The sequence below is a fragment of the Hermetia illucens genome, chromosome 2 (genome assembly GCF_905115235.1).
Source record: "Hermetia illucens chromosome 2, iHerIll2.2.curated.20191125, whole genome shotgun sequence".
In the NCBI taxonomy this organism is placed as follows: Eukaryota; Metazoa; Arthropoda; class Insecta; order Diptera; family Stratiomyidae; genus Hermetia; species Hermetia illucens.
The window spans coordinates 175,214,372-175,236,450 of record NC_051850.1 but is presented as its reverse complement, the minus strand read 5'-3'; the positions used below and the strand labels follow the sequence as shown (position 1 = coordinate 175,236,450).

The 22,079-nt window shown below is 40.0% G+C and overlaps 1 protein-coding gene across 3 annotated transcripts in view; it reads left to right on the top strand.

Moving 5' to 3' along the window:
* The window catches only part of LOC119649027 (cold shock domain-containing protein E1), a 44,594-nt gene that overhangs the window by 9,283 nt on the left and 13,232 nt on the right, over window positions 1–22,079 (top strand). For 2 of the 3 annotated variants that reach the window (XM_038050984.1, XM_038050983.1), the window contains exon 2: window positions 1,822–3,766. In XM_038050984.1, the coding sequence (XP_037906912.1) occupies window positions 3,730–3,766 (37 nt within the window). In that variant the 5' untranslated portion in view covers window positions 1,822–3,729. The remainder of the gene's footprint in view (window positions 1–1,821; window positions 3,767–22,079) is intronic. The other variant, XM_038050982.1, reaches the window with a different exon arrangement.

Below are 22,079 nucleotides of genomic sequence, written 5' to 3'. Positions count from 1 at the left end.
CCACCTCTTCGCTTTCCAGAGCTCAGATGCGATGTCGTCAGGTCCTGTTGCTTTCCCCGATTTCATTTGTTTTATTGCCTCCTCGACTTCAGTTGCGCTGACTGGTGGAACTGGTCCAAATGATTGTGGAAGTGGAGGATGAGCAAATTCTTCAGTTGAAATTTGTTCGAAGTATTCTCGCCATCTATCCGTTGCGGCTCGACGGTTGGTAAGCAAAGTACCGTTCTTGTCATTAACACAACAGAAGTGTTCGATATCCTGTATGCGTTCATCACGGCTTTTAGCAAGTCGATACAGATCTCTCTCGCCATCCCGAGTGTCCAGTTTATCGTAAAGATTTTTGAAATGGTTCGCTCGGGTGACAGCGACCGCTTTCTTTGCTTCCCGGTTGGCATTCTTATAAATTTGCCAATTAGCAGGCGTTTTATCGTCGAGAAATTTGTGGTAGACGCGTTTCTTTTCACGGACCTTCATTTCAACATAATCATTCCAAAGCCAAGTATCTCGGTTGATGTACCACTTACCCGGCTTGGTGACCCCGAGGGTTGCAGAGGCCGCTTTGTGGATCGTGTCTTTCATTTGGTTCCATGATTCTTCCACATTCGTAATGGTTGGCAATCGTATGAGTGAGACCGTTTCTTCTTTCTTCTCATCAAATCGCCACCATTTAATGCGCGGCGGGACAGTGCGTTCCTCACGCTGTTTTATCGGTGTCTTAATTCGCAGGACGGCAATCAACGGCCGATGTTGAGGTGCGATAGTCTCATAGGGAACGACTTTGCAATCAGTGACAGTGGTAAAATGTTGGCGTCTTATGAGAATAGTCGATTTGCGTTTTACTGTTCCCGCTATAAAATGTGGGAAGATGAGACAATCGTTTGATGAACCATGTATTCGTAAGTACAAGGTCATGGGTGTCCGCAAAATCGATTATACGCTCGCCACCTTCATTGCGCGCTCCGAACCCCTTTCTCCCATGGCACCTGTTACCGTCTGCGTTTTCACCCACATGACCATTAAGGTCGCCGGCAATGATTATGTAATCGTCAGCAGGCACGTGACAAGTCTTTTCATCGAGAAGTTGCCAGAAGGCATCTTTCTCGGCATCAGGTCAACCTGTCTGTGGTGCATACGCGGTGAAGAAGTGAATAGTGCGATCAGCTGATATAATGGTGAGCTTCATCAGCCGATCATCAAATCGTTCGACTTCTTTAATGGCATCACGGAAACCCTCTGAGATGGCAATGCCAACACCATATTGAGTGTGTGGGTTACCAAAATAGAGAAGTTTGTAGCCATTTTTACCGCGTTCGCGTTCAATGTCGCAGCTTTTGGCACCAGACCATCGGGTTTCTTGCAGAGCGCAGATGTCAATGCACCTTTTCCGAAGGGCTCTTGCGAGTTCCTCCGTCTTTCCAGTTAGGGTACCAACATTTAGCGTGCAGACACGTATTTGTTTTGTTCGTTGTGTGCGGACTAACTTGCTTACGTCCTCACGCCGTCCATGCTCAAGAACCCTTTCACATTTCTCGACAGGACCGGGACCCGTCCTGCCGCGTCGACTGAGGTGGACGCCCTAGCATTTCTCCGAGGCCTGTGACTTAATCCGACCATCATGTTTGTCACGACATTCTATGCATTTTCTTGGTCGACCTGTCGCGGGGCCTGTCATGTAAGATATTAAATAACTAAACTAAAAACATATTTACAATCCTGAAAATTCGTGGAACTAGGAAAAGAGTAAACGTTTCGAAAACTGGCACGTTAAAATCCTACTCGCTTTCGATTTCAAAGTTATTTAATTTCCAATATTTCTTTCAGCTTGTGTAACTAAATCTTCGTATAACATCACACATTTCATCAATACTACGTTACAAACTAATAATCTGATTTTTAGAAACAAACCAACAACCAAACAACACTTTGAACCAACAGCAAGTGGGCGGAGCTCGAAAACCAATACACAAACTCATTGTCATAAAAAAAAAACAAAAACAAAAAAAAAAACTTTTCCTCCCTTTCTCTTACTCTCTCGTCTTCTTCTGATCAATCATCATCAAAACAACAACAAAGATACGTAGATGTGGATGAAACGATTCTAGTTACCGGACACACATTCAGAACTTTATATTTTTTCGATCAACAATCCTTTTTCTTTAATGAATTCAAACTAGTTTTAAAAATGATAAAGATATCACATGAAATGTTCCAAAACAATAATCATCAATAGCATAAAATTGTACGATTGAAGTTTTTAAACGAACGCTTCCGTTCGAGCCATCGAAGCGGCGGCGACCAAGAGCAGCAAGCAACCAACAACAACCACATCAGGAATAAGTTTTCACCTAGAATTCTAGCGCCAAAAAAAAATAAACATTAACAAATTTCATATAAAGTCCACCTTTTTCATAACAAAGTATAAAGACGTGATCGGTAAAGCAAAAACAGCAAAGCGAACAGTGAAAGTTTACAAATTTAATAAATCTACCAATAAACTTAGAAAAAATACTACAAGTTAAAATACAGCACTCACTTACGGCTATCTGGAAAGGATACACAGCACTTGAAATCATCCCAGTTTCGTTTGTTTAGTAAAAAAGTTTCGATAAAAAAAAAACCAAAAAAAAACAGGAAATCCAAAAGAAAACGTGAAAATAAACTTGAAAACCAAGAAAAGTGTAGTGGCAGCAGCAGCGGCGAACAATATTTATAAGTTACACTAAAACGAACCGAAATGGAAATAAAAAGAGTACAAAATATTATTTCAAAGCAGTGAACATAAAAACTTAGTGATCGCAAATTCTATGAAATAAACTAAAATATCTCGAATACTATAATCAATTCACCAATTTAAAACTGTATATAAAGAAGCTTAGGAAAGGACAGAATATTGATAACAATAAAAAGTAAAAAAAAAATACTTAAGGCATTTTTATAGAAAATAAAAAACTGATTATAAGGAATACTAAAAAAATTTAACACCTGTGATAGTACTGTAAATTTACTAAAATACATATGTATATGAATACACACACAAATAAAGAATAAAGAAAAAAAACAATATAAAAACAAATTGAACGAAAGCGTGATATAATAATGGACTTGAAACATTAAGATTTATATGTAGAAAACTTGAAATATAATGGAATATACAAAATTAAGTTGAACCCGTGAAAGGAAGTAATCGGTAAAAAAAAAGTTTTCATTAATAAGTATACATATATGTAGTTGTTTTTTTAAAAAAATATATTTTTAAAGTTTATATTAATTGAAAAATACAAAAAAAAATGTTTATAAATCAATCGACAATATAAACAATTACGAACTTTGAATGAAAGTGTAATCGAATCGAAGGAAGGTGAAGCTCATCACGACGACGCGTTGCGAGCAAAAAAAAAAAGTATAAAACAAAGAAAAAAATTGCATTAAAAGCCCGTAAACACTGCACTGTCCGCCGTTAAGTCAAAAATAGAAAATATAAAAACTAAAAAAAAAATCAATCCAAGTTTATATCTATTACTCTTGCGTGCAGATTTCTGTTTCCAATTAAACTTGAACAGAACATTTTTTTTACATATATTAAATATATATCTCATCATAATCATTATATTATACTTCGCTGAGAAAAAAATCGTATTATAATAGGCATTGATAAGACAATTATAGAGAAAAATCCAATAAAAAACGACACACGTTCACTCCAAATACGTACAACGAGATTCACGCACTATGGGTAGTCAGCCTAATAACTATCGCAATGGAGAAGGTATGTAAAATGTGTTCTATTCCTATTAAGCATGTTTTTATTCTTTGCTCTGCTTTTATGTAGTTCTTTAATTTTATTTTCTGTTTTTCCACTATTTTTTTGAGATATCTTTGGTTAGCGAATCTTCATCAAATTATATTTAAGGGGGTCATCCCGTGCCGTTTTTAAGGTTTTGTGTAAAACAAAATCTTATTAAAATCGATTCAATGTCTGTCTGTCTGTCTGTCACACGCATTTTTCTCCAAAACGGCTAAACCGATCCAAACGAAATTTGGTGGACAGATGGGAACTATGAAATCCCACGCATACAGTGAGTGGCATAAATTTAGGTGGAGTTTAAAGGGGGGCTCCCCATACATGCAAAGGAGGGATTCAAAAATTTTTTTCCCCGGATATAGTTGTGTAGGGTATCAAGTGAAAGGTCTCGATTTGTACTTTTCGAAACTGACATTAGTTTTGGCATAGATTGCAAAGTGCGTGAGTAATGAGTCAAAATGTACGCACTTGAAGTCAGACAGGACTCATTTTCGGAAACTACCCAACCTAAAAATCCGAAAAAAATCAGGGTGGTGCGCCTAGATGAAATCTAGGCCTCAAAATATGTCCCATTCCAATATCTGCTCAAATAAACTTGCTAATAGTATATTACTACTTTTTAGAAATTTACTGAAAAACCCCCCTTAAATTTGTGGCGCGGCAGGATCTGCAGCATTCGAAATTTATTTCGGATGTTGCGGATGCGGACGGGTAGATGGCGCTGAACGCGGAAACTCTCCACTCACTCGTTTTCAGAACGCACCGGGGGAGTGGAGAGCCAGCGGTAAAAAAATGCCGTTGGTTGGGACAGTAAGGACCGCATGGAAATAAGTCGGTCTCTTCTGTATCCAACCGTGGCGCGGAACACTTCGACTCGCGTTTTCCTCGTAAAGTCAAAATATTATAATCAAAAAAATAAGAGTTAAATAGTTAAAGTAAATCAAGTCAAATCATTACAAGTCCAACCTTTTCTTTGCTTTCGATCCGATCTCGACTTTTCTATTTACTGCCCTCGACACCCAAAAGTTATTACGAAAATTCCCCGGGCATCTCACAAGAGCGAGCTTGTCGTGCGAACGGACAATGTTCGATTCCAACAGTGAAGATTAATTAAAGTGGTGACCCCGACGTGATCTGAACACGCAACCTTCTGATCTGGAGTCTCGGCGGGTTGTACGAAGGCCGAGTAGGACGAGATTGTGATGCAGACGCGGTGAGTTTATACTGAAACGCGGTGAAATTTACACCAACACGGCAGGCCGTACCCACAGATGCACGCTACCTTGCAAATTCGCGCCTACCACAAAAAACTAGGTCCGCGGGGGGTCTTGGCGACGGCCACCCAGAGCGCAGCGCCACGTCGCCTAACTATTTTCGACCCCCTCAGCAGGCGCAACTACCTCGTCGACACGGGTGCGGAGGTTTCGGTTCTTCCCGTACCCCAGCATCATCGACTATACCCACAACCCCTCAAACTGGCGGCAGCAAATTCCTCCCGCATCAATACATACGGGTACAGGCAAGTGGACGTGAGTCTTGGCTTGCGTAGGACGTTTCCGTGGCGTTTCATCCTGGCGGATGTCAGCTTCCCCATATTAGGCGCAGACTTCTTGTGTCACTATGGGTTGCTGGTGGACTTGCAACATAAGTCCCTTATAGACCCCACAACCAAACTAAATTCGTCGGGCCAAATGGTATCTCACGCTGACAATAACCTTTCCGTTCTTTTGGAAGACATCTCCGACTCTCGTGTTCGGACACTCCTCCAAAAGTTCAGCCAGATAACTACCGAGTGTAGTCTCTCGAAACCAGTAAAGCACAATGTGCAGCACCACATAAATACTACTGGTTCCCCGATTTTCTCAAAGGTGCGTCCTCTACCACCCCAGAAACTGGCTATCGCGCGGAAAGAATTTGAACAACTTGTTCAACAGGGTATCTGCAGGCCCTCAAACAGCTGTTGGTCTTCCCCTTTACATATGGTTCCTAAGCCAAATGGCGAATGGCGTCCCTGTGGGGATTACAGAAGGCTAAACGCACAGACTGTTCATGACCGATATCCGATTCCACTCATCCACGACTTTGCGCATCACCTCGCGAATTGCCGCATCTTTTCGACCTTGGACTTAGCCAAGGCATACCACCAAATCCCAGTAGCTCCTGAAGACATTCCAAAGACGGCAATATGCACACCCTTTGGACTCTTCGAGTTCACCCGAATGACTTTCGGATTGTGCAATGCGGCGCAAACCTTTCAAAGGTTCATTCACTCAGTCCTGCGAAACCTCGATTTCTGTTTCGTCTATTTGGATGATGTTTTGGTCGCTTCTTCTACTGAGTCTGAGCACTTAGCCCATCTCGAGTGCATTTTTCAACGTCTCCTTGAGGCCGGTTTAGTCTTAAACGTTGAGAAGTGCAAATTCCTTCAAAAACAGGTGAGATTCCTCGGCCACTCCATTTCCTCTGAAGGAATACAGCCCGACCCAGACAAGGTGCAAGCAATCACAAGCTTCCCGCGTCCAAAAACAGTGAGGGAGTTGAGGAGGTTCTTGGGCATGCTAAACTTTTACCGTCGTTTCCTGCCCAAGGCCGCCCATCACCAGTCCGTTTTGAACGCGTACTTGTCTGGCCCCAAAACAAAAGACACGCGAGAGATTGTGTGGTCTGAAGAGGCTGTCTGCGCGTTCAATAAATCCAGACAGCAACTGGCTGATGCTACACTTTTGGCATTTCCTCATCAAGATGCACCCCTAGCCGTTTTTGTTGATGCCTCTGACATCGCAGTAGGTGCTGCCCTTCACCAAAAGGTGGACCAAGTTTGACAGTAAAGACGCGGCAGGCCCATCGGACCCACAAGTGACCGCCCTCGCCGTACGCGTTCCTCCGTTTTGGCGTCGGAACCCCGAGCTGTGGTTCGTGCATTTGGAAGCACAGTTCCAAATGTCCGGCATCACATCGGACGCGACCCGTTTCAACTACGCGGTGGTCGGCCTGGACGAAGAGTCCATACTTCTGGTGTCCGACGTAGTGAAGTCGGCATCGTACGCTCAGCTCAAGAGCGAGTTGATCAGGCGCCTGTCGGCAAGCGAGTCGGCAAAATTAGACCACTTGCTGGCGGGTTTAACGTTGGGTGATCGAACTCCCAGCCAATTGCTTCGTGAAATCCCACCCAATTGCCTCAAATTCACCCTAGGACTTCCGAATTTTGTACCAGCATAGGGGACAATATTTCGTATATATGTGCTAAATTTCATGGAAATCAGGCAATTAACGCCAAAGTTGTAGCAGTTCAAACTTAGCAATTTCGCGCGAATTTACTGCTTCCAAAGCCATGCAAATCAGATGCTGACGTCATAATTACCCGGAATAATTGACATTCGCGTGAAATATTAAAGTCGCATTTATGAAGAATCTACTTATTTGCAGCACTTTTTAAGATTTTGTGTAAAACACTTATGTGAAATCTAATCATCGAGAGATGTCCTACTCCGGTATCTGCTCAAAAAATTTACTAATAGTATATTATCAACTTTTAGAAATTGATTAAAAAACTCCCCTTAAGTTACTCCTAAGTGTACTAAATTTTGCACCGACATAGAGGACAGCCTCGTGCATACACATGCCAAGTTTCATGAAAATCCAACTATTATTGGGAAAGTTATAGCAGTTCAAACTTATCAATTTCGTGCTAACTAACAGCATCCTAAGCCATATAAATAAGATGCTAACGTCATAATTAACGAGAATAATTGAAATTCGAGTGAAATATTAAAATTCCATTCAAGAAGAATCTAATTTTGCTTAGCCCTTTTTAAGGTTTTGTGTAAACACAAAACCTTATTAAAATCGGTTTACTGTCTGTCTGTTCGTCACACGCATTTTTCTCGGAGACGGTTATAGCGATTGACACCAAATTTGGTAGAAAGGTGGGAACTGTGAACGCTCACGCATATAGTGAGTTACATCCTTTTACGACGAATTTAAGGAGGGGTCCCCATACATGCAAAAGGGGGGTGTAAATTTTTTTTTCATCAAAGATAGTCATGTGAGGTATCAAATTAAAGGTCTCGATTAGTACTTTTCAAAGCCGGTCTTAGTTTTGACTTTCACTGAAAAGGTGGGGAATGCGGGGGGTTGAAAGTGGTCATTTTTTTAACGAACCCATTCTCAGAAACTACTCAACCGAAAAATCTGAAAAAAATCAGGGGGCTGCCACTATATGGTGCCTAGGCTCCGAAATACCTTTCATACCGATACCTGTTCAAATAAAGTTAATAATAGTACATTACTGTAATTTTTAGTAATTGACAGGAAGACCCCCCTTAAGTTCACCCTAGAATCACCAAATTTTGCAACAATGTAGGCTACGGTATTGATCATGATCCTGCCAAATTTGGTGAAAATCGCGTTATTACTAACAAAGTTATACTAGGTCAAAACTGTCGCTCCTCTGCAAATTCAAGACTATGAATGTCAATATCACTTGAAAGTGGCTATTTTCACGTAATATATGCATATTTTACGTGCTACGTGCTAATGGGACAAATGTACACTCAAATCTCTTTATAAAAGAAATACACAAAACCTTTCATATCTGAAGCGTCAAGCTTCCGGTTTCCCGACTTGTTTATATTTGATGTTGGTTAAATTGTTGGCATTTGCTAATAATGTTAAACTCAGAGTGTGAAGCGTTTGACCATTATCAACACAGGGCTTTCAAATGATTTATTTAAATCGCTTTCTAGAAAATAGAGGGCAATGGAATTTTTGACTATATTACACGGAGCTGTCGTGCACTCCTCGCTCCTCACATCGTTTTCTTTTTCTTCAGCCTTCAGTTCACAAGTGGGGTCGGTTTGTGGTGATTGGTTTCGTCATTTTATTTTATCAAATGCCTGATCAGGATGTAATCTCGAGACCTTTAAATCCCCATCCTGTGTATCATACGACCATTGTTTTGGACGGCTTTTTGGTTGCTTACCATTGACTTCGATGTTCTGACCAATACTGGTTGTTGAATTCTCGTTAGCGTGAATTATCAAACTATAGAGAGCGGCAGACGGACGACATTGCAGTAAATTTTAGATTTGGAACGTGCGCTGATACGTCGATCACAAAGAACATCAGTTGCGGAATGCCACTTCATCCAGGTTGCATTAATGCGTGAAACAATTTCATTACCCAGCTCCATTGGCTGATAGCATTGACTCGAGATATTTAACTCGCTGAGTTCTGGCAATGGCAGTAACCTGCCCTTCGAGATATTTAAATCGCTCAATTCTGGCAATGCCCAGAACTGAGCGATTTCAATATCTCGGGTCAATGCTATAAGCCAATGGAGAACTACGTTATGCTCCTCACATAGGGAAACACAAAACGTTTTATACCTGAAGCGCCCAGCTTCCGGTTTCCTGACTTGTTTTTGCCTTTTTTGAAAAATTATTTTGGAGGACTGGATAAAGATAGAAACGTGATTTTTTCACCAAATGTTTACTGATATCTCTAGTATATGTGATAAATTTCTCGACTTGATATCGTAGCTAGTTTTCGGAATACGTGTCAATTTTTGCACCCATCTCCAAAAAAGGTGTTTTTCTGCTGCCACGCTGGAGGGCGCTGTGTTCATCTCAGGGAAAAAAACTAAACGGCATTTTAATGTGGACAATATTCCACGGTCCGCAAACTAGGATAATTAGAAAATATTAAAAGGTAAATTTTTGGTGGGCTTTTAAACTTAATTTTTTGGATTTTGGTGTTTTTTTACGGCTTTTTTATGAATAAAAACAAAACGACCCATCCGATTGCAATTATCCTAGTTTGCGGACCGTAGAAATATGCATTAAAGAAGTCGTGAAAATTTCAAAGAATTTGGTTGGATAGATTTTGAGCTATGGTGGCAGCCGATTTTCAAGATTCAGTTTCGAGAAAAACGCATTTGAAAATTTAAATGTGATTATTAACAGTAAAATTTTAACTCACTATTAATCTGCTATACCTGGTCCATAGAGAGCACCCTCCGTTTCTTCAAAAAAGTCTTATAAGGCCGATTGTTGCCCTCTGGTTTCAATTCTGGCTCTTTTAACGAGGTCAGTCGATCCTCGTTCGGACCGCCAAATTCGCGCATATGTGACCAACTTGACATCCCATTGTCACTAGAACTTTGAGAATGCCATTGAATCCTTCATTGAAAATAATTACAGCCAGAAAAGTAGCTATTTCTACGTCCTTGGCCCCAGAATGAAGGTGTTTAGGAGCGAAAGTCCAGATCAATGCATTTAACGACTCATTGTTATTCTGGGTCTCTGCTCCTAAACATCTGTTCAAGAGATCATCTCGTGACAAATCTTCGTAGATTGGTTTGATGACTGTTTGAACTTCTTCAGTCAAAGGTGCCTTCTCGTGGTGGAAACTATCCAGTTCTCATTTAGCTTCCGCTTTGTACCATTTGCACCAACTGTCCTCGTCTGCTGGACAATTCTGAAGCTGAGGATTTTCGTCTGTAGAACATTTATGGAAGAAAATTGCCCAAATTTCTTGCTTCATTCCTTCTATCGAATTTGCGTGTCGACGAATAGATAGCCCAAAAAATGTAGTGAGGTCATTAATAACCTTATCAGTAAGTTTTCCAGCCACTTTTCCACCAATGCCTCTGTGATTCTTCTTTGCATTTCTAAGCCGCGTTCCCATTCTTTTCTCGACATGTCCTACGCATTCCTTTTTCACTACTACATATATTTTATTATTTGCAGAAATACCAGAGAAAACTCCAGCAAAATCCAATATACAATATACAAAACTTGTCGCAATTGGAACATCTATGTTCATGCTTGCTAAAAGTTTCTTTGCTGATGTTGATGCGAAGTCCTTTTTCTTCTCTGATAAGTATCGATTCCCATGAAATACTTGTTTTTTAGTGCGAGCATGACGTTGAACGTTAAAGCGATTTCCCTTCGTCCGATCCATTTAAAAAAATCACTGAACACACAAACAGCACAATACTTACAACAAAATATAACTGAGTATAGCTTGAAAGCCTTTCAGTGCTCACTCTAGACTGGATTATCCTTTTTATTCCAAACAGCAGATAAGTGTAGACAATTGATTGGTTTTCCATCTTTTTATATTTATACATGTGTTCGAATTTATAAGGCTCAGGTAAAAAACTACCAGGTAAAAAAAGATTCGATGCTCTTTCTCATCGAGTACTCTAGCCGCGGCTGCAAACTCCTTACCTATTTAACACTGTAATTTCTGAACGACTCGGAATTTCGGAAAATCCCTTTGCCCACATATTCTCCACTATATATAGATACAATTCATGCAAGAAAAAAATCGATTTCTCCAACCCAACACACGGAGTGACCCCCTTAAATTATCGGAAAATGAGGAATGATTAGGGGATCAATATTACAGGATATGATTTCGAGCGAGTCCTTGCGCGGAGGAAACAGATGATTATCTCTGGGGAGGAGATCTAGAGAATAATACAAATGCTCGGGAAGTTCCAAGTCCAATTTACGAACGACAGCCATCAAAACTTCCGCTTCGGATGTACATAGATGCGTTTATCTAATGATTGATGGTTTCCCGTAATATTCTTGTCTGATCTGCGAAGTGGGCGCTGGTTATAGTGGCTCTGTCTACTACTATGCATCCCAAAAATAAATACTAAAACCGTTACTGATAAGATATCTTCCGATGAATGGATTAGTTTATGTTGATATATGGCTCCTACACAATCAACTGGACTTTGGTCCCGTAATCAAAGCGATGGATTCAGGTCTTTTTCATGGTCAAGAACCAAGACGAAAGTCGGTCCCGATCAACCTGGGATACCTCATGATGTGATTGATTCTTTTCTTCTCTTATTTTTGATATCCAACGAATGGTTACTTTTTCATGTGGTTATAATTTTTTCGAGACTGTCATCTCTATGATTTCGATTGAATGATTGTTCCCTGGCCAAGCCAAGGGGGTCATCCCGTGTGTCGATTCCGCGGAATCGATTCTTTTTTGGGCATCAATTGTATTTATATATAGTTTAGAATATATGGGCAAAGTGATTTTTTGATATTCGGAGTCGTTCGGAAATTATAGTGTTAAACCCGTAATAAATCACATGCCAGATTATGAAGATCGCCGTAATAAAGCGCGTATTTATCGGTCCGAATGACGTTCAAATGACATCGCTAAAAGGGCAAGAGTTGAAGTCAAGGCTGTACATGTGTTTCTTCAAGAAAACTAAAGTTTATGGGCTAGGTATAGCAGATTAATGTACAGTAAAGATTTTATGAAAAAAGAACCAAAAAGCTGACTGACGGTTTCGTCCAGGGCAGAGATAACTCATCAGACGCTGCCTCACCTCGACGACGTCAGTCAGCTTTTTCGTTTTTTTTGAAAATTTGGGTTTAACTCAAAAAAGAGGAGTCCGTGCAACAAAAGAGAAAGTAAGTTGCTTCCCAAGTGGTCCGGTCGTCACAAAGTTGGTGCGGACTCAGGATTCCCAGCATCCTCAACAAACATAAGATTTTATGGCTAAAAATCACATTCTACTTTTTAGATGCGTTTTTCTCGAAACTGCATATTGAAAATCTGCTGCCACCATAGCCCAAAATCTATCCAACGAAATTCTTTGAAATTTTCACGACTTATTCAGAACATATTTCTACGGTCCGCAAACTACGAAAATTGCCATTCATTCAGTAGTTTCTTTATTCATTAAAGAAGTCTTAAATAAACACCAAAAGTCACAGAAAAAAATGTTAAACAAGGCACCAAAAATTTAGCTTTTAATATTTTTTAATAATCCTAGTTTGCGGACTGTAGTTAAGTCTGCACGTTAAAATGCCGTTCACTTTTTTCTTTAAGATGATCGCGGCGTCCTCTAGCGTGGCGGCAGGAAAACACCTTTTTTGGAGATGGGTGTATAAATTGCTCTGTATTTCAATAATGAATTATGTTATCGGGTTGGAAAAATTATCACGCATGCTCAAGATATCAGTAAATATTATATATGGTGAAAAATTCGTATTTGTATCTTTATCCAGTTCTTCACAAAAAAATTCTTAAAAAAGCCAAAAAAATGGTCCACACACGGGATGACCCCCTTAAGTTTTCCTTTTTCTTCAGCCTTTGTCCCGTTCACAAGCGCGGTCGGCTGGTCGTGATCGGTTTCGCCATTTGGCTCTACCGAATGCCTGATCTGGGTGCAATCTCGAGGCTTTTAAATCCTCATCCAGCGTATCAAGCCACCGTTCTTTAGGCCTGCCTTTTGGTCGTTTACCATCAACTTCGATATTCAGACCAATCTGGCCAAGTGAATTCTCGTTAGCACGAATTGCATGACCATACCATGGAAGACGCCTCTCTCGCAACTTTTCCACGATTGGTGCAACCCCATAACGATCGTGGATATCCTCATTTCGGATGTGACCAAAACGTGTCACGCCACTAGTCCAACGTAACATCTTCGTTTCCATTAGCGCAAAACACCGTTCATTATCTTTTATAGTTGGCCAACACTCAGAATCATAGAGAGCGACAGGACGGACAACAACGAATGACCCCCCTTTAAGTAATATTGTCAATTATAAGACAACATCAAATGACCAACCATTGATCCTGTTGACTTTGTGCATAATCATGTGCCGCTTGTGCAATCTATTCTAAAGTGGTGAATTTCAGTGATTATTCCGTACACATTGTTCAATGCCCCCTAACGTAACACGCACCTATGACATTCCATGATCCATCTGCAAAGAAGCTAAATCATCGCGGCCGGAGCTTTTAAGATTGATAATTTATTCACATAAAAAGTTTGAAATTCCTCCATTTTTTTAAGTATCTACAATTGATACAGCCTGGCAGCTGGAGCAAAAATAACAAATTGCCAAACTGCATAAAAAATTTTAAAATTTTCTACGAAACTTATTTTTTGGAAATATGCATATTTTGGCGACTGCAAAATCGTTCTATTTATACTTACTCTCCTAGATATCGCGATGGTGATTAAACCCTCATTTACTCTTTCCTCTTGATTACTAGCCTCGCCGATGGAACCGATATTATAATTTTGTACACGATTGCGCCTAGTGATGAATTTGAATAGCCAGGGGTAACCATTGCCTTGATGCCTATTGAGAATTTCAAAACTATTCTCCGTTTGATCCGGAGTCAATTTGGTGAACACTTGCCATTGGAGCGTCTTCTGTTTGTTAATCAAGTTGCTGATGGTGTGGTTGGAGTATCCATTCAATCCGGCGACCTCAAAAATATGCATTACTCTTTACCTTACCTCCGAGGGAATGGAAAGAATTAGCATCCTGTGGTAGAAAAAGGCGACTTTCCGCTGATAAGCTTGGTTCGAAGTGGTGGAGATAACTCGTTTGGTGCCTGTGGATTTCCAGGTTCACTTTCTTTTGCTCGTCAATAGTAAGTCCAAGAAAGGTAATCGACCTTGCTTTTTCACCTCCAGGGTGAACTCGATATTGTGGTGCAGTTTATTGAGGAAGTCGAGCGTTTTTCCCCACATAATTTTTCTTGATAGCATCAAGGGCAGATATCCTCCACGTACCTTTTCCAAAACCTTGACATCCGATCGCCCGCAGCTAACTTCGCTTCCATGTTGGCCATGAAGATTTCGTTGATGAATGGGGAAGGGGGTTCCTCTCGGAGGGAGTGATGAAAGAGGCGAAGCATATTTTTGAGGTCGCCATCCGAACCCAAGCAGTGAGGAAGGCAAGTAATCGACGAAATATTGGCAAAAAATAAGTTTTCTAGTGAAGTTAAAAGTTTCGGATTTTTATTTATATTGACATACTATGTTGTGCAATAAGTTTTGCGGTTCGGTAAGAAAAACATAATTTTATGGTTTGAAATACACTTTATTATTCAGTATAGTCTCCGTGAACATCAATACACTTATCCAACGAAATTCCAATTTATGAATTCCATCCCTGAAGTGAGAAAAACGCTTTTCACGCATCAATTTTTTCAAGTCTAGAAAGAGTTGGATGTTGCTAGGGGCCAAATCTGGTGAATACGGTGGATGCTCCAACAATTCGAACTTGAATTCATGGTTTGAAATAATGAAAACTTGTTTTTCCTATTCGCTAGTGTTGATTTTTATTTGCAAACACCGATATTTCGAGAACCACTTGTTCCCTTCATCAGTGCTAACTTAGGTTGATTAAGTTAGCACTGATGAAAGGAACAAGTATAAGCCTTGTACGACCACGTTCAAATTCAACAACCCATGTTTCTACTGTAATAATTGAAGGCGAAGAGCCATTATATACTTTTTTCCTAAATTTCCTTTGCCTCTTTTAAACCTCCCAAAATAAAAATTCAACCACTGCACAATACTTGGTCTTTTCAATTGTTAAAAACATACTGTGAAACGTCGATAGTAAATGGCTTGTAACCAAAGAATGAATTGACAGAGTGAAATGAAACTTCACATACGTTCATATGAAGAGTGTTCCAATATAATAAAAAAAGTTTGGGCTAGTAGAAACGCCCTCTCTTATCGAACCGCAAAATTTATTGAACAACCTAGTAACTTTACTTACCCGCTCTAAACAGAGGTTTTTGTTAATCTTCAATCTGATCTCGCTCCCGTACGCCCTTTAACAGGACAAAATACGGGGCCTCTGCAATAGTTAACGGAACGTAACATAGTGGTTAAACCCTCTAACATCGATTCTACTGCCGACGAAACATTAGTTCCTGCCATTGAATTCTATAGCCAATCTTCATATGATTGTGTTGGCTTACAAGTATTCACGCTCCATTCTATTTCTTTTATTGTTTTTTGTGTGCACTCCCATTTCCTTGCCCCTTCCACCTGTATGATGAATGGTTTAACAGTTTGTCTGCACTTCTTACTGTCATGCTCCCCTCTTTCCCTTTCTTCTTCCACAGCGAATTTAACCTCCCCATTTTCAATTCACCTGGTCATTATAGTTTTCATTCAACTCGGAATCGTGTATTAGCTAGCTTAACGTGCGACTCTCCAAACTTCCTTCTTTTCATCCATCCAACTTGGTTCGCTACATAAATTCATCAAAGCATTCGCCTTAAACAAACACTACGGGAGAAGTTTTTATCTTCTAAAAAATGTCACTGATCTGGCTAATTTTAAGGTTCCGCATTTCTTTGTAAAATCAGTTATAAAAATCGCATATAAGCGCTACTTGATCGACGTTGAGGCCTCTCTAGCTCACGGGTGTTTCAAGCTGTTTTGGTCACACATGCACAATTTTCCCTACTTCCGTCAATTTGATTGATTCCACTGCCAATTCCGCACATCAATTCTTTGGTTTTTTCTGTTTTCACTTCTTTTCACCTTCCTTAAGTTGAGACTGTTTTCAGTCACCCCTGTTCCTCGGCTTTTTTGGTTAAGTTGTTGAATTACTCATTGAGAAACTTGATATCAATATTAAACCTGGTCCCAAATACGCTTCCAAACTTTTCATTCTCTTCCCCTATGCTTTCTTTTCAATAAAAGCCTGTGAGAGAGCTACTTTCGTCACCTTTGGAACAGGAACCTTATCATTTCTAATCCTATCAATGCTTATTCTCTTGATTGATGATTGATTGATCGCGCACTTCGGTCACCACAGCCAAAGAGCAGCATGTTTTTTTTAAAAACAACGATCTACTATTTCAAACCTTCTCGATCTTACCAACTTGATTGCTAAATATCTTAATTCGCAGATGATGCATCCCCACACCCCGTCAAGCGTTTACTCGGCACATCCCTTTTTCAGTTTTCTCATGACTGTTCCTGCGACCCAATGAAGTCCTTTGCGGTAGCTCTATACGAGAACTTTCCTTCCTGTGTTAAACTCTCTTGTCTTTTGGCTATTATATTGTACGTCTTGGCTCTATTGTAGCCTCCTTCATTACTCGCCATGCCCAATGGGTTTGTCTAATCGTCCGTTATTCATATTCTTGGAAAAGTTGTGTCATGATTTTAGTCTTCTCTTCGTTTATTTTTCGGCCAACTTCACTCTTTCGTCCTTTTGCACTCTTTCGAATCTCGCCAGGATATTCATATCGTCTTTATATCCATTCGCTTCCTACATTCTGCATATTTTTGTATAAAAACACATATTTTGATGCCATTTCTTCGTTGCGGAGCTTTTCAATATCGAACCTGATAGCTCAGGTGAGCATACTACTCACATTATTCACTATCTGGCGTCAACGTTTTGCTCTGCTGAAATAAGGGTCACTGTCGCAATTTGCCGCGTGATATGATCGTCCGTCAAAGATGAAGCTCGTTGACGTGATCAATTTAGTTGAACGTCGTCTCATCTGGAGAGGCGCATGTTCTTTTATGAGTCCTGCAATGAGGGAAGCAAGTCGATGAGATTGTTATAACACATCGTTCTATAAGTCCCGGGACTAACTATGAAAACAACATTTTATCGGCAAAATTCTTTATTATTCATCAACATAATCTCCTTCAAGGGTAATACAATCATTCCAAACCTTCTCTAACTTTTCAATGCCATGTTTGTAGAACGATTTGTCTTTTAACTCAAAATGAGCCTCAGTAGCAGCGATCACCTCCTCATTTGAGCCAAATCTTTTTCCCTGGAGCATCTTTTTGAGATCCGCAAAAAGCCAGCAGTCGCTGGGAGCCAGATCCGGCGAGCACGGAGGATGAGGAAGCAATTGGAAGCCTAATTCGTCATCGTGGTCATCGTTTTGATTGACTTGTGGCACGGTGCGTTGTCTTGAGGAAAGATGATTTTCTTCTTCTTCATGTGTGGGCGTTTTTTCGCTATGTCGGCCTTCAAACGATCCAATAACACCATGTAGTAGTCGCTATTGATGGTTTTTCCTTTTTCGAGGTAGTCAATGAAAATTATACCATTCGCTTCCTAGAATACGGACCCCATCACTTTGGTGGCCGACTGTTGTGTTTTTGCACGCTTCGGGCGGCTTTCACCGGTCGTACGCCATTCAGCTGACTGCCGACTTGACTCCGGAGTGAAATGGTGAATCCATGTTTCGTCCACTGCCACATATCGACGCAAAAAATCCTGTTTATTGCAAGTAAACAGTGCCAAACAGCTCTCCGAATCATTGATACGTTGTTGCTTTTGTTCCATTGTGAGCAAAGGCGGCACCCATTTGGAAAAATCCTTTTTCATAGCCAATTTTTGGTGCAAAATAGTAAATGCACTACCAGTTGATATGTTCACCATCTTAGCTATCTTGTGCACTTTCATTTTGCAGTCACCCATCACGATTTTCAATACTTCCTTGATGTTTTCGGGAGTTACTGCCTCATTTGGCCGTTCCGAACGTTCCGCATCATTTGTATCAGCACGACCGCGTTTCAAGTCAGCATACCACCGACAAATGGTTGTTTTCGACGGAGTAGAGTCCGGATAACGTTTTTCAAGCCATTGCTGAGCTTGAACAGTGTTTTTCCCATTAGAAAACAATGTTTTATCAACACACGAAATTCGTTTTGGACCATTTTTTTCACGATTGCAAAGGTAGCGTCAGTTTAACCACTATAGCTTTCTTGGTTATGTTTCGAATTACATCAAATTTTGACACATCTTATCTGAAGGTTGGTACTTCTGAACCTTGGTTTATAAATGGCATTATTAGCGCCATTTCTACGCTAGTCCCGGGACTTATTGAACGATGTGTTATTTCTGCTGCAAACGAATTCTATACAGTAGTTCCACTGTGGGCCAGCCCGTTTCCGTTTTTCGCATTGATGTCACCAACTACTATATTCACGTTGTTCGAGGACAGTGAATCAAATACTGACTCATGGAGGTTAGAGAATTCAATTTCCGATGGACCAATTCTTTCGCTGATTGGTTTGAAATTTGTGATGATGTGGATGAAATTCTTGTCGAAGACAAAAGCTATGACAGGCTATTAGCCTATTACAATGGGGAAAACGCACCGTTCACTTACTCGTCTGGTGCTGTATTGTGCACACTACCCTTCAACCCTTGATCTTATCAGTGATAGTATTTTTTCACATTCACTACATCACTCACTTTGCCAAAGAACTGAACAGATTTGGTCGATATTAGTGCAATATGCGCACCCTGTTCAGTTTAATCTTTTAGTCGCTAAGATATATTTGTAATTTGTGCCAATTCTCGCATTTCGGTATTTACAAAGAAGATGTAACCGCAAACTATGCTGAATTGCATGCTCTCACTAAACCTGTATTCGCAGGTCTCTATGCAGACCCTGATTTCGAACGTACCAAGGAGCGTCTATTATGCTTCTTAACACTTTATTCTGAAAAGTTCGAAAAATTCCAAGTTAGTTTGTTGATTACAGCTCCGTACATCCATATGAGTCTTAGAATCTGCCGATGAAGTTTGTTGTCGATAATGAGCTGGGAATTCTTCCCTAACAGCAATTACATCTGGTTGCATAGCAATTAACTCTTCCTTCTTAGAATGGGACTTTCCAAATAAGCTTAGCATCGAATGCATACCTAATATCTTCGATTTGGTTTTCCAAGTCCCGGAAGTAATTGTTCTCAATTTTTTAGACTGCACACTTTGAAGAATTTTAATGTTGGATGAACGATCAGATCCCCAAAGTTATGCACCATAAGTCCTTATCACTGCTTTATACATCAGCACTGAATTCTAAGTGTAATTTCTGTCTAGGTGTATTCCTAGTTATTTAACCTCCTTAAATTGAGGAATGAATATCCGCCGTTAAGTTTGACTGGGAGACATGTTAATTTCTTCAATGGGAAGGTACCTAACTGCCCTTTTTGTTTCGTTGACTTTGATTTTCCAGTGTGTCAACCATTGCTTAACTTCTTTATAGATTCCCGATGACTCTGGGATTAGAATGTGTGAAAAGTGTCACCATATCGCTGGCAAATGTAGGATTAAATAGCCGCTCATTTCTGAGCCAGCAGGTTTTGCAGGTCTGATTCTGAATTTTCCAAATCAAATTTCGCATTTTTCAAACAATTGCAGATTTTTCCAAACTGACTTCAGAATTTTCCATTTCAAATTCAGATTTTTTCATTTCAAAATCAGAATTTTGCATTTCAAATTCAGAATTTTTTCAATGCTCTGCTATAAGGTTCTATACCAACATTTTATCACTGGTTAAGGACTAAGTTTATGTAGTGAGAGAAATTTGGGCTGCCTATCAATTTTCCGTCATTGTTTGTTTTCGTGGTCTGGGAAAAAATGTAAACTCCCCACTTGTCCTGTTTTACAGGACTCCTAGATATGAAATTCTGTTCTTGTGACTGCAATTCATTCTGCCATTTCGTGTAGAACCTCATTAATGTTTGTCTGTATCTTGGGAATTCCTCTCGATTGTCAGGAGAAGACTTCCCAAGTATAAGAAGTTTAAATTGTGGGGTTGCTAATTACTTTCAAACCTTTATCCGGAATAAGGCAAACGTCTGCAGCACCTGAACTGCTAAAGGATGACGAGTGCAGACCAATCTCATACAATCACCCTCCTTATCCACTGATAAAATGTTGGTATAAAATCTTATAGTAGAACATTGAAAAAATTCTGAATTTAAAATGGAAAATTCTGATTTTGATATGAGAAAGTCTGAATTTGAAATGGAAAATTCTGAAACTGATTAGGAAAAGTATGAAGTCAGTTTGGAAAAACCTGAAATTGTTTGGAAAATTCGGAATTTGGTTTGGAATATTCTGAATCAGACTTGCAAAATCTATATAAAATTAAACAGATGATGGAGGACACTACCTAGGGGTATCCCCGTTTTGATATTAAATTCTGCTGCTTGCATAACATCAGGGAATACGGCCGAACATTACTTTCTACCTTCCAAAGCACAGTTTATCTCGAAGGTTATCCGATGAACTTGTTTAACAGTTCCATGTTTACTCCTGAAAACGAGCGGGTGAGGAAAAATAATTGTTATCGTAGGAGGAGGAGGAGTTTCTTGAATAATTTTGATAGCTAGGGGAGCAGACTTATCTCGTGCATAGGAAGGACGTGATGCGTGTTGGATCTTTACCTTCCCTCGGGATCATCGACATTTGCGACAATTTCCTGGATCATTTTGCCAGTAATAAGGTGAAAATGAGGAGCCCTTTTAAGATAAATGTGGTCTTACGAGAAGTTAGCACTGCGGCAACTTCGGTATGATTGGGATGCATCTTAGGGAATCGAAAGTGGTAATTGTTCTTCCGTTAGCTATGAGTTTGGTTGAAAATAATAATAATCGTTGGCGCAACAATCCAATTGGACTAAGGCATTGAAGTATGTTAGAGCACTTCATTTAAGACTGTAACGGAAACTACAGGATTGCAGTACCATGTAGAAAGCAAAGTGGTCAGAATTGCGCTCGCCCGAGATTATTACCCTCTTTCGACTCAGGTACTCATTCACAGCTGAGTCGACTGGTATCCGACGATACAAATTCTGCCACCAGTGACATTTGAACCGCGACCTTCCGTACGGCAACCTTGCGCTCTAATCACCCAGCTATCCGGTTGAAACACGCTTCTCAAATGATGAACAAAGATTGAACTTTTCTCGGCATCACACCTCGTCCAGCTGTCGTCCCAAAATTGGTCATTGCTCTCCAAAGGAAATAATTCGTCGTTGGAAAAGGCATTAGATTTTCAAAGAAGCATTTTAGATCTTCATGTTTCTGCCTTTTCAACGCTTCTTGTAACTCTCTTAACTGCTGTCAGGTTCTTCGAATTTGGCGATCTAAACTGTGGCCATGCATATCCCAAGTGTCGTTTTTTCTTTATAAGCTAGTCGATTATTTGTGAACATTTTGGAGGATCTAAAACTGGACACTGGGATTTCGCCGTGAAATGTTGGACAGCTAAGGTTTACCCTTTTGTGAAGAAATCTACAGCGGTAGGGACTGGTTGGAGATTTGAGGATGCATGAGAACGAATGATAAAGTTTAGATTAAAGCAGGATTATATAAATAGTCGATTTTTTTGTACTCCCTGTCCTCCCGAAAGGTTTAGCCTCTAGGCGAGGTTAGTCTCGACCCCGAGTACGTGTATTTGGCATTGAAATCTTCCGCCATTTAGTCTGGTAGTAGTAAATCATTGCATTCTAAGTTTATGGGTTTTTTTTTAGTAAAGTATTTATACAATAGCATGGGTTCATGCTTCCTGGAAAATCCTTGAATCAAAGGATGCAAAAAACTAGATCTTAACTAGAAAAATTGTTTGAATTCTTCAAATCAAGGCTGCTCAGATCATGAGATGTATTTTTTTCCTCGTAATAATGTAATAATGAACTTTAG